The following is a 13,573-nucleotide window of genomic DNA, read 5'->3' on the forward strand; positions in this document are numbered from 1 at the left end:
AGCCCAAGGACTGCCCACCTCTATCCAGGTCTCGTAAGGTAAGCATCCAAACTGCCTAGGCTCCCACAAAGCCAGTACGTGCAGTAGGACCAAGAACCCCACTGCGATTGTTCTTGAGTTCTCAGTATTCCTCATTGTCCGCTATGTTCAGCTAGTCCGGATTTATCCCATGCTTTTTTAGACCTGGATAGAGGTACTGCAGAAGCTAAGAGACCATAGATGCAAGCCCAAACTACTATACCCAGCCAAAATTCTAGCTTATTATGAAATTAATTTTACTTTGGTATTTGTAGTTAAGCAGAGTGTGTTGATGGAGAAAAATAATTGCAGACTTTTTCTGATGAGGGTCAGATGTGGCCCTACAAGACATGAAGTTTAAACCAACTGTCTTTCCCCTGATCAAGAAGACAAGGAAGCCATGGGAGAAATTGTAGAAAGATATCAAGAGAATGATATATGAGTACTTAGAGAATAACTATAGAGATATGGCAGTTATATGAATATGTAAAAGAATTCAGGGGCTGAAAAATAGCCTAACTAATAAAAGAAACTTACCAGAAGGTTTTAGTCGCAGACTTAAGTGAACTGGAATGTCAGTGACCTTGACTGTATGTCAGGTGAAATGATCCAGTTTGAGGGGCATAAAACAAACATAAATGAGCAGTTCTTGAGAGGCATTACAACAACATAAAGTGTGTGACATGTCCGTCATAGAAGTCCTGGAAGAGGAGGCAGAGAAAGGACAGAGTAGGGAAGAAGTAACGGCAAGAAGCTTGCCCTGTTTGATCAAAGACATGAACCTGTGCCTTCAAATTCCAGCTACCCCAAAAAGGATCAAGAGGAAGAGGTCATCATTGAGGCACAATCAGACTGTTGAAACTTGGTAACCCAGAGGAAAGGCCAAAAGCAAAGCAAATAGTCCAGATGTGATGTACTCAGATCAGCAGTCATGGAGGTGACAGGACGGACAGGCTTTTACAGCAATGAGAGTCGGACTATCAGCCAGGTCTTCTGTCTGGTAAACCCTGGGTTAATAACTCAAGAAGGCCCTGGCAGGGGTGGTGCACTCCTGTAACCCCAGCACTTGAGAGGCAGAGGCTTATAGATCTATTTGAGTTCAAGGCCAGCCTGGTCTACAGAGTGAGTTCTAATGATTGCCAGGATTGTTACAGAGAAACCCTGTCTCGGGTGGGGGAGACAAAAACTGAAGAAGGAATTAAAACGTTCTTAGATAAAATTCCCTGATAACCTTTCAAATTGTTTCCGTGCGTGCGTGCGTGTGTGCGTGCATGCATGCGTGTGTGTGTGTGTGTGTTTGGTGTCTGTACATGGCATGCACATGGATGTTAGAGGACAACTTCCAGGAGTCAGTTCTCTCCTCCTACCATTTGTTTCCCAAGGATCCAGCTCGGAGAATCAGGCTCAGCAGCAAGGGACTTTACCTACTGAACTGTTGAATTAGGAACAGCAGGCTGCGTCCCCAACACCCGGCCGCCCGCATGGCTAGCTTTACCTGAAATAATTACACGGAAACTGTATTCTTTTAAACACTGCTTGGCCCATTATATCTAGCCTTTTCTCGGCTAACTCTCGGACCTGGACTAGCCCATTTCTTATAATCTATGTAGCCCACGAGCTGGCTTACCAGGAATGATCTTAACCTGTATCTGCCTGGAATGGAAGAATCATGGCAACTCCTCGACTCAGCTTCTTTCTCCCAGAATTCCGTTCTGTTTACTCTGCCTACCTAAGGGTTGGCCTATCAAATGGGCCTAGCAGTTTCTTTATTGCATAATCAATGAAATCAACAGATTGATATATGACACTCTCACATCACTGAACCTTCTATTTGGTCCACTGATTGGCTTTTATGCACTGAAGAAAATTGTCAGAAAGTGGAAAAAAGGGCCAGAGAGATAACTCAGCAGTTAAAGTCACTTGATCTTGCATAAGACACAGGTCAGTTTCCAGCACCTACCTCAGATAGCTCAAAACCTTCTGTAACTCTACTTTTTGGGCCTCCTATGCCTTCTTTTGACCTCCTCTGACATGTGTACCAGTTGATACATAGAGCATACACTTAGCTACAGATGTGTAATAATAGATAAATAAATATTATAAAGGAAATAAAAACAGAGGAGAAAATATGTATGACCTGATAAAGACTCAATATCTAGATAAGTAAAGAACTCAGCAGTTTACCAGCAAAAGAAACTCAACTTAGAAATGGACAAAGAATCCAAATAGGTGTTTTTTTTTTTCAAATAAGATAAATAGCTAATAAGCACATGGTGTTCAGTTAGCATCATTAACTCATAGGAAAATGCAAAGAAAACCTCAGCAAGGTAATGCTACTAGGTAGGCCATCACTAAAGTATTGTAAGGTGACAAAGTGTAAGGGCTGATGTAGAAATATCGGTATCCTGGAGCATTATTTGGGGGTATTATCAGTGTTTAATCAGTCACAGTCACATCCTTCATGTTTAGATAGAATTTAATACAGAGACCCAAGAACATTTGCCCATGTTTATTATAGTCTTTAATATTCATGACAGCCCAAATGAAAACAGTCTATGAGTGGTTAAATGCCTAAGTAAAGTACAGAATGTAGATTTATAAGTTACTATGAATTAGGGAAAGAAGGAAGGAGACAGCAAGTACTTACTGGGTGTGAGGATGAGGAATGCTTTTTCTTTTGTTTGTTTTGTCCTATTCTGTTTTTTTTTATTTTATTGTGCTTTAGATGCTCCTTTGTTTGCTTCCTTCCTTTCTCCTCTTCCTCTTCCTCTTCTTCCTCCTCTTCCTCTTCCTCCTCTCTTTCTCTTCCCCCCCTCTCTCCCCCTCCCCTCCCTCTCCCTCTTCCTCTCCTTCTCCTTTTTCTTCTTCTTCTTTTCTTTTTTCCTTCTTGTTTTTGGTTTTTCGAGACAGGGTTTCTCTGTGTAGATGTGGCTGTTCTGTAACTCACTTTGTAGGCTGAAGAGGCCTAATTTAACGTTAGTGCTGCCATGACAGGCTGCAGACTAACACTCCTGGGACTAGACCTCACTATTAACAATAAGCAAGAAAAGCCACAGACTATATATTTTTCAGGGGACCAATCACAATTAGGACAAACAAGTACTAGGTGCTCCAGCACATTAAGAATAGCTTATCTAACTTGTATATAGGTTGTCAATTGCCAGTCTTTGTTTGACAAGACTCCTGCCACCCCACTCCTGTCCAATCAGGAGTGCAACCCTCATCTGAATCCGAAATTTCCCTACCGCCCTGTCCTTTACTCCTCCCTGCCATAACTGAGCTCAATGCTGCTCTCCCTAATCCAACCACTGTGAAGAGGGACAGAGAGCCCAAACTCGAGCTCGCAATAAAGGCTCTTAGCTTTTGCATATGAACTTGGACTCCTGGTGGTCTCTGGGGTGCTCATGATGCAGGCATAATATAGATCAGGCTAGCCTGCAACTCAAAGAGATCTGCCTTTACCTCTGGTGCTGGGTTTAAAGGGGTGCACTAGCACTGCCAGGCCCCTTTGTTTTTTTAACGAGACAGAAAAGGAGTAGATTTGAGTGGGAGGGGAAGTGGGAAGGATCTGCAAGGAGTTAGGTTATTCCATAATCAGAATATGTTGTATGAAAAAATATTTTCAATACAAGAAAGAGAGAAAGATAAAAAATAAATATCTCAAGCAGCCTAGTGGAAAGACACTATTGAAATAAAAGAACGTAACCTGAAAGTATAGTTTAACAAATGACTGAGTTAAACCAGAAGTAATCAAGTGTTTTAAAGTTATACAGTAATCACATATTCTGTTGGTATTGTTTACATATGCTGTCAGATCCTGGGATATCTAAGGACTTAAAAAAAGTTCTGCAAGAAGAAATAGAAAATGTATATGAGCCTCTGTATTGAGATTAAATTTCAAACTCTATGCTATTTATACAGAATGAGATAGTCTGTTCTTTTTTTAATACCTTTATAGCAATCACCAATTAATAGTCATTGCTTTGTGACTGAGTACATTTTGCTAATACCTCATCATGCAGCTTATTATTATATGACAATAATCTAATTCATTATTTAGTCAAATAATATAAAGTCAAAAAACACTGGCCAGGGTACTTTCTTTTATTTGAGTTTTTCCAATGAGGCCTTTGAATTTGGGGGAAAAAAATAGGTATCTATAGTCAAAAAGCCCCACAGTTACTTATAAGTCAGTTTCCTATTTATGTTTTATCGGTATAAAATTTCAAAATATAAAATCAACAACCTTAGAAAAATGTTATGCTAACTTTTTCATGAAAAGAGCAAAATGTTATTGTCCTTACTAAACAAATTAGCTTCTGGAATTCCCAGGGCTATTGCCTCCTTAGACTGCAAGCTCCATGCAAAGCTGTGTGGTGGTTGTTTTTAATGTGTCCACAGCAGATGGCCATACATGTTGAGATGAAGCAGGGCTTCTAGAAGAAAGAACTTTTGTCTCAGTTGAGGAAGCATCACTTTTATGGATTTTCCGCTTTTGTGGTGCTTGAATTAAACATACTCTAAAGTCAGTTGTCAGTAGGTCTGTTTCTAATGCAAATAGCAGTATACCTTTTTATACGTCAGTCACCATCAGGAGCAGTGGAAGGCATGAGATTTTACGTGGAAGTGAAAACGACAGCTGTTTGACCCCACTCATAGTGTGGACGCCATCACCCCGGGTGCTTTTGGGAGCTGCAAAGGGGACATCTGGTCTGTGTGGACGAACATGCCTCAGTCACAGCTGCGTGTGAGGTGGTGCAGTGTCCTTGCTTTGTGAATGAGTATTTTGACAGAATGCGTGGTGAGTGGAAGCTAGAGTGTGAAGGGAGCATCTGTTTAGCTTGTGACTAAGCACAGTGTAACTATGCATTTGAAGACTTTCATTTCTAGTATTTCATAGACGGTCTGTTGGAATAGTGTTTGTGGTGGCTTCCTTTCGTGCTTTACTGTGGTTGTGACATATTACTGCAGTTCACAGGAGCATTTGGAGGGAAGGCAGCTGGGGAAATGGTCTGTTATTTCTTTTGTAAAGGAATGCCTCTTCTTGCTTTAAATACGCTAATGTTCTGAAAATGCTTTGTTTGGAAGCAGAATCTGCCCAAGAATACCACCTACTCACGGCATGGATTTTGAGCTGACTCATTATCCGATAAGTTGCCTGCCTTGCACAGGAGTTATCTGCATTTCTGGCTGCTACCTCACTTCCTTTCTCTAGGAAAGGAAGGACTGTGTAGGACTGTGTTACTACTTGTTGCCATCATCCATGAGTCTCGGAGGGTATTCAGTGTGCTAATGGCATTGTTTTCTTAAACTTGGTAGGCTCACCCACTGAAGCCTGTACAGGCAGACAGATTGCCCTTGTGCTAACTGGACAGCTATGATTGCACCAGCACTGTGTATGCCTTTTATCTGACCTGCTAATAGAGACAGTCTTTACTTTTTGAGATGTTTGCCAGATGTCTCAGGCTGTTGTCATATTTTTATGAGTTCTTTCCTGATGTGAATAAACTAGGAGTTTTATTTCAGTGTCTAGTTTTGCATATCACATTAGACAAACATGTGTGCATTGTTGCTCTCTGAAGTCTGTGGCAGTATCCACATTATTTTTTGATTATATGGTGCTTCAGTTACTGAGGTAGATTTAGAGTGGTTGGCTAATACAACTCACCAATTATCATTTCATATTTCATTAACTCAGTATTCTTTCTAAAATTACCTAATTCATTTTTGCTAAGATATTTAGAAAAAATGAGGATCTTAAATTATGTCGATTATAGCTAAAGCGTTGTCTAAAGCAAAGCTGGTGGGGAGACTAGTAATTTTTGATTTCCAGAAGTAATGATTTTTAACCCAGTTAACATCAGCAAGCCAAGGAAGAATATGGCATCTCACAGGAAGGAATAATAAAAGACACTGAGGGTTATAGTTAAGGTAAATGAGACTGCTCAGGCTTTTGTAATCTTTTGTTTGTTTTTCAACAGAGTTTTATTATGCCATCCTAATTGGTCTGAAACTGGCCGCCTGGGCAAGACTGGCCTTGAACTCACAGAGATGTCTGCCTCTGCCTCCAATCCAAGCGTTAGAATTATAGGAGTGCACCATCACAAGGGGCCAGAAGTCTTCCTTTTTTTAATGGTAACATTTTCAGGTCTGTATGTAAGAGATACTTCTGAGCTTTAAAAGATACATAGTTACAATTGAAAATAATTTTTCCCACAGGGTAAGATTATATAACCCAGGCTCGTCCCAAACTCCGTAGTGCTGAGATTATAGGCATGTAGCACTGCACTAACTACATGACCTTTTGGTTAACTGAGCATATTAATTTTTAGGGTATGTACTGACCTTTGCTTTGGCCTAGGTACTTGGGTTTTACCAGTGTTTTATTGCCACTGTTTTGGTGATATAGGGAATTGAACCCAGGATTTTGTTTAAGTTCTCTACCTTTGAGTTATAACACCAGTCCGTTTAAATTTTGAGGCAGGGTCTTCTCCAGCTGTCCCCATGTCCACTCTTCCACTAGCACTTCAGGTCCTTACGCTCTGCTCTCATCATTGCTTTCTGTCACACTGACCACCTCCTGACTTGCCATATGACATTTTAAATTTTTGACTTGCGATATGTGTAAGGAAGGTCCCTAGGCCAGGGCTTGGATAGTGGAGATGCTGCATTCTGTCTTCATGTCTCACTTGGGGTTTGCTGTACCTTAATTGACAACTGAGAACAAGCCAACTATGGTCTACCTGCACGAGAGCTCTTCTGGGCCAGGACACCAAAACAGCTATTGATGATTTGTGCGACAACATGTGTGGACCTCAAAACCAAAACACTGAGAAAACAAGAACCCTGGTGCAAAAGATGAGTCATTGTATGGTTCTACCTAACAGTGCTTTAGTGTGTAGTTTAATTTGGCTCCTTTTATTTATTTATTTTGATGTTTGGCACCAACAGTATCATGTGTACTCTATTGTGTTTGCTTCTTTCAGTATGCTTTTCAGATAGGACTGATGGATAAACTCCAGTGTCTCTACTACCCAGTAGGATTCCACTGTACAGTCGTCTTCTCTCAGGAATCAGTGCCTGGCTTTCCCCAACCATCGGCCATTTTGAACCAAACTTCTATGGATGTTTTCATTTAAAATTTAGGTTTTTGTTTTGTTTTGTTTTGTTTGTTTGTTTTGGGATAAATACCGAAAGGTGAAATTCCTTGGTCACCAGATGGATTCTTAGTTTTGTTTGCTTTTTAGTTATAAAATTTACTTTTTAAAAGTGGAGTGGGGCATGCCGCAGCATGCGTCCTCGTCCTGAAGTTTAATAGCCACTCAGATACTAAATATGGTTAGCATTTTAAGGTTAAGCATATAAGCTTTAAAGGTGTTTATCTTACTTAGGTTTTCTATTGCTGAGATAAAGCACCATGACCAAAAGCAGGTTGAGGAGGAAAAGATTTGGCTCACACTTCCACATTGCTGTTCATCCTTGAAGGAAGTCAGGACGGGAACTCAAACAGGGCAGGGACTGAGGCAGAAGCCATGGAGGGGAACTGCTTACTGGCTTGCTTCTCATGGCTTTGCTCAACGTGCTTTCTTATAGAACGTGGTTTCTTTCTTTCTTTTTTTTTTTTTTATTGAGAAAAGGAGAAAAAAAAAACAAGTTTCCACCTCCTCCCTGCCTCCCATTTCCCTCCCCCTCCTCCCACCCTACGCCCCCTCCTCCCACCCTTCTCCCCCTCCCCCCACTCCTTTCCCCCTCCCTCTCCAGTCCAAAGAGCAGTCAGGGTTTTCTGCCCTATGGTAAGACCTAGGACCTCTCCCCTCCGTCGATATCTAGGAAGGTGAACATCCAAACTGGCTAGGCTCCCACAAATCCATCACATTATGTAGGATCAAACCCCCATGCCATTGTCCTTTGCGTCTCATCAGCCCTCATTGTTCGCCATAGAACGTGGTTTCTTATAGATCCTGGACCCACCATGGGCTGTGCCCTCCCCAGTTGATCACTTATTAAGAAAATGCATTCAGTTGGGTCTCATGGAGGCATTTCCTCAACTGAGGCTCCTTCCTCTGATGACTAGTTTGTGTCAAGTTGATACAAAACCTGTCAATGCAGTGTGTGAAAAATACAACTGGTCTTGATTTGAGTCATTGTAAGTTTACAGAACTGTTTGCTGTGTGATTAAGAGTTCTGGGATAGAGGGGTTTTGTTAATGGACCAAGTGCAGGAGTGAGAGTAAGCAAGGACCACTGTGCAGGTGCAGGGTGAGCTACTAGGTTGGCACCGAGCAGGCCAGTGAAATAGCAGCAGACATTAAGAAAAGGCAGAAAACTGATTTGAGATCAGCTATAAAGAACTTATTATACAAATCTGTATTGTCTTCTAAGTTATTGTCAAATAATGGAAGTTTGGGGGTTTAGAGATAGACCTAGTGTTTAGATGTTTAGTTCTTTGGAATTCAGATTGAAGGAGATAAATTACAAGTGGAGTCTATTTTGTGTTATGTTCTGCATATATAGGTAAAATGAGGAGTATTCCTGAAACTGAGAGACTGGGCATATGTGTAAGGAGCTTCTAAGGGAGAACACACCGCTGTGCTTTGCCTAGAGGCTAGCTTAGTTCCGGGGATAAGCCATGTGGATGCTTTTCTCTGGCAGGGCCACTCAGTCGCTCTGCCTTGGCAGCACAGTGTCAGGTCATATGGTGACTGTGCAGAGCAGGCAGCTCCTCCAGTGCCCCAGGGCTCCTTGCCAGAGCATGGAAGGAAGCTATTCAGGTTCTGTAGTGACAGAGTCACCAAATAAAAAGCAAGCAGTCTTCTGAGTGTAAGGTTAAACTGTCCAGGAATTTAGGTCCTATTAAAACAATGTGAACCAATTTTCAAAATGTAAAATCATGACCTTTTAACTAGACACATTTTAGGCAGATGCTCTGTGGTTTGCTATTTAGCCCTCTATAGTTCCTTTTTAGAGGACAGTCTTTCTGTATGCCCACACTTAACTCAGACTGCTGTGGTCAAGTGGTTCTCTTGAGACAACAGACATACACCACTATGACCAGCTTAGCCTTCTAACATTTTGTTCATAGCATAAAATTACTGTCTCAAAACTTTTGATACTATTTGCCATAAACTTTCCCCTTAAACGTGAATCACTGATTCCATAGAAATGAAAAGCAGTCACTATAGCATGTCTAAATATTAAATACCATATGGTAAAATAGCCAACCTTTTGGGCATTTAAGGGTTTTATAAAAGAATAAAAAATGGCCATGCCTTCTATGTTTTAAAATTATTATTATTTTACATCATCTAACTACAGGTTTTTCTTTTCCTCCTTTTTAAATGTGTGTATTATTTAAACTTAATTGGCTGGCCAGGAGAGAAAGCGAATTAAAAGACAGCATAGGGATTCTGTGGAGAGTGGCCCAAGAGGCCCATGGCAGCCCTTCTTATTTCATCCTTAGCTGCGAGAACAACAGTGGCTAGAAGCTTAGCATGACCATGTTTGCAATGATTAAAAGACGAATTCTTTTGTAAGTGTTTAGAATTACTGACTGGGAAGCTATGGTAAGATTTGTTTTATATATAGTTCTAAAGAACATTGCTGTCTTATGAATAAATGTAGTTGTAGCCTTTCTTAGTTTTCCTCATTGAAGAACACGGGAAAGATGTGCTGTGTGCTAAACAAAGCAACTCCAGAAACTTTGCCAATCAGACTCAGCTTCATTAGGGGGTGTTTAGCAAATCAGGCTTAATGAGGAGTTGATGGGAGCAAACTTGAGTAATGAATCTTGTTATGTTAGTTTTGGTAAAGCTCCAACTATGCTGGCAGTTAGAACACAATGCATATAAAAGTTGCAAACAAACCTATTGGTGCCATAGAGCTGTAGCTGTGAACACAGACCATCGGGTGCTCATTGTTCTAAAAGGCAGAGGGAAGGCTGAGACAGGAGGAGGGAACGCTTACTTGAGTTTTTAGATAATCTGCTGAACATCCTATTGTATGCAATATTTTGTAGATACTTAAGTGCAATACATATTCATCTTTATTAACAGATATTCCATATTAGATAGACATTAAGGATTTACTCAAATATGTACATGGAAAAATTACTTTTAGTAGTGAAATTTTCAGTTTTCAGTTCTGACTTGTATAGGCAAAGATACTAGTGGCAGATGATTTCATTTATTATTTGCTTTACTTTGTGTCTTCTGTGCCAGTCTGTGTAATTTGTGGTGTTAAGTGTAGTGATACGGTGAGCAGGCCTGCTTTTCGTCCGGCCCGGCTCCCACATGGCTAGCTTAGCCCCAGAAATAACAACACACAAACTGTATTCACTGAAACACTGCCTGGCCCATTATATCTAGCCTCTTCTTGGCTAACTCTCACATCTTGCTTTAACCCATATCTAGTAATCTGTGTATCACCACGGGGTCGTGGCTTACTGGAAAGATTCTAACCCACGTACATCTCAGGCGGAGCTTTATGGCCGTTGCCTGACTCTGCTTTCTTTCTCCCAGCATTCTGTTCTGTCTTCCCCGCCTACCTATGTTTTGACCTATCAGGCCAAGCAGTTTTCTTTATTAATTAACCAATGAAACAACAGATAAATAGAAGACCCTCCTACATCAGTTAAGGATCTATACATTTCCAAAATAACTCAGCTTCAGTCACCAGATTATTTTATTCAGTAATGTTCCTGATCATTGCTACCTTTTCTGAAAACTGAAATGCTAGCCAAGTGTGTGAAGTACTATTTACATAAGATCCTAACTTATCATGAGGAGGCCTGGCTCTGTTATTTTTACTATTTTAGGGGGTAGTTATTTAATCATGTTTGGTAGTTTAACAAGATTAATTAGGTGTAATTGCATATCTGAAATATAACTTGAAAATATGAAGAAATTCTGCTTTTAATTTTTTTAAATTTGTATTTGTTTTTTGCCCTAGAGGTATTTAAAGTACTACGTATCAAAGTTCCTCCAGTGCACTTTTGTTTCTCTGAGTTGATTGTACTACTTCTTTTCTTTTAGGGAAAGTGCAAGTTCAGAGTTCAGACATACAAGTTGGAGACCTCATCATAGTGGAAAAGGTTGATGCATTTTAATATTTTAATATACTTTACATCTGTACATATATCAGTCATTAACATTAGCTTAATTACAAGTCATTTGTATTTTGAAGGAACTGTAGAGATATTTTGATTCTTAATGTGTGTTTGTAAGAATTGATGTATTTTAATATAATTAATTATTTACATTTTCTGTTTTGCTAAAGTGTATTTTAATGTCTTTAGATAAAGCCATGTTTTTAAATGTAAGACCTGTGTTAATTGCTTAATGTATCCCATTTGTCTTAAGAATTGTGTTCATATGTTAATAATTTTCTATCACTTTTCAGAATGTACTTGTCCAGATGGCTATATTAGACAAAATTGTTGGCTCTAATTCCTTCGGTTTAAAATTGTAAAGAGAGAAAGCGAACGAAGGCTAAAAAGCACTAGAAAAGTAGTTTAGGCCATGATGAGAAGCCTTGCTCTAATAAAAGCATGTCAGGCAGGGAGAGTGAATGGATGGGCAGTATACAGGTCAGGGCTTCCTCCTGGGGTGCTGACCCTGCCTGTCTGTGACATGGAAAGGCCTGTGTGCTGCTATGTCTCTCTCTGTAAAAGATTCTTCCTGTTGTGCTGTCTCTGCCTTGTTCTTGATGTGTTGGGAGTGCTCTGCACACTACCTGGTGTGTGATGTCAGTGTGTGGGTGTGTCTTCTCTGGATATATCCTTACTTTGCCGTCTATATTCTTGGGAAATTCTTTACTGACTTTTAAAGTCTCTCTGGCATATTCCCATTTGACTTCCTCCAGAGCTGTCTGCAGTCTTTGGTGTTGGCCTGCATCTCCACTGCCTGGGGCTGAGGGTGTCTTCTTCCCATAGAAATGATCTTCTTGTTGCTCTATTCTGTATATAGGCGATGTGGTTTGATTTTACAAAGTGGAACAATGCTTAGTATGCACAGGGTACTAACACAAACATCTGTAGTGTTTCATTGTATAAATGCTGGAAATTACTAGCCTTACATCCATTCAGTTTTTGGAAAATTTCTGCTTTATGTATTTTTCTTATGCGGTTGAACTATTTCAATGATCATTCTTGTATCTTTGCACACTTCTGTAAGGTAGATTCTGACAAAGGTGCATATAGATTTTGTTAAGTGTTTGCTTCTTGGCATAGGCTAGATGTCTGCTGTGTTGATTAATACACAGTTTCACCTTTGCCTTGTTTTTTTTTGTGTGGTTTTTTTTTTTTTTTTTTTTTTTGGTGCTGGGTAGTGAACCAAGGGCCTCCATTATGCCAAGAATGTATTCTGCCACTGAGCCCTTTATTGCAATTTATAATATCTTACATTTAGAAGGGGAAGACGCTGTTACAAGTAAGGAAAATGTCTGAAAAGGTTAGTCACTGTTCAGAATGTAGGACTCATAGGGAATTTTAAGCTATCATGAGTAGAGTTGATATTTTTGAAGTCAGATTAGATTAAGTACAATGTTTTTATGCCAATACAATGTTTAGTATATGGAAGAGCTTCATGCCTGTGTTGAGCGTTGTACTTGGGCCTGGGGGTATGGCACTTGTGTTCAGGCTTTGCCTAGGTTGACTCCTTGTACCACATGCAAACAGCAACAGAAAGGACAATAAAAGCAGTTTTAAGGCTTGGTCCATACGAGAATTTAAGTAAAGAGTGAAGTGAATTCACTTTACCGTTTAGTCCTAATTACTTGATCTAAGTATTTTTCTTAAAATAATGTCATGACAGTACATTCATAATACTGAAGGTTTGAGTGCTGCCACTGATCATGAAGTCTGCTTCTTTATGTGTAAGCTTTTAGGTTTAAGTAATTAGCTTGGTGCTGGGGACCTTGTGCTTGCTGGGCAGTACTCTGCCACTAAGCTCCCTTAGACTCCCCCTGTGTCTGATGGTCTGTGCTGCTTTGATGGTGGTACTGAACAGCTCGGTCATCCTCCAGTGCATTGACTTACATGCCCGGCAGTGTGTGTCTTGGGTGGAAAACTACAAGTTCTAACATTTCTAAGTTGTCCCCAATATTAAAGGGCTAACTTTTTAAAGAAACTGTTTACAGGAGTTCGCTGTTTTTTCCCCTCCCCTTTCCCCAGGAAGCAACGTTTTGTCTTCAAAGTAAGCATTATATGATAGCAATTGTATTTGCCTATTCTCGTTTGTTTGTTTGTTTGTCCGTGTTATCTCCTGGTGATGTGCTCTTTGGTGTTGACCTGGAGCAGCCACTGCCCATTTTCCAGGGCGTTTGGAATGAGGAGGATGCAGTTGTTATGTGACATACCATTGTGGAGTGTTATTTATGGTTAAGATGCTGTGGAGATAATATTTAAGCTTTTCTAGACAAGAAAAGTCTGAATGCCATGTATATGGCTTGCTATTGTTTAACAAAACATCTGAATGTGAATTAAAATGTTAGCTTTTATGTAAAATTATGAATAATAGCTATTTTAGTAGAATTTTACTTAATATTTTATTTGTCTTTTT

At 40.0% G+C, this 13,573-nt stretch overlaps 1 protein-coding gene across 9 annotated transcripts in view; it reads left to right on the forward strand.

Moving 5' to 3' along the window:
* Atp9b (ATPase phospholipid transporting 9B (putative)) overlaps nucleotides 1–13,573 on the forward strand; it is a 209,622-nt gene that overhangs the window by 44,218 nt on the left and 151,831 nt on the right. For all 9 annotated transcript variants that reach the window (XM_041640820.1, XM_041640824.1, XM_041640819.1 and 6 more), the window contains exon 6: nucleotides 11,048–11,106. In XM_041640820.1, the coding sequence (XP_041496754.1) occupies nucleotides 11,048–11,106 (59 nt within the window). The remainder of the gene's footprint in view (nucleotides 1–11,047; nucleotides 11,107–13,573) is intronic.

Source organism: Microtus oregoni, unplaced genomic scaffold (genome assembly GCF_018167655.1).
Source record: "Microtus oregoni isolate MIOR12 unplaced genomic scaffold, Mior012 000065F_ref0000479, whole genome shotgun sequence".
Classification (NCBI taxonomy): domain Eukaryota; kingdom Metazoa; phylum Chordata; class Mammalia; order Rodentia; family Cricetidae; genus Microtus; species Microtus oregoni.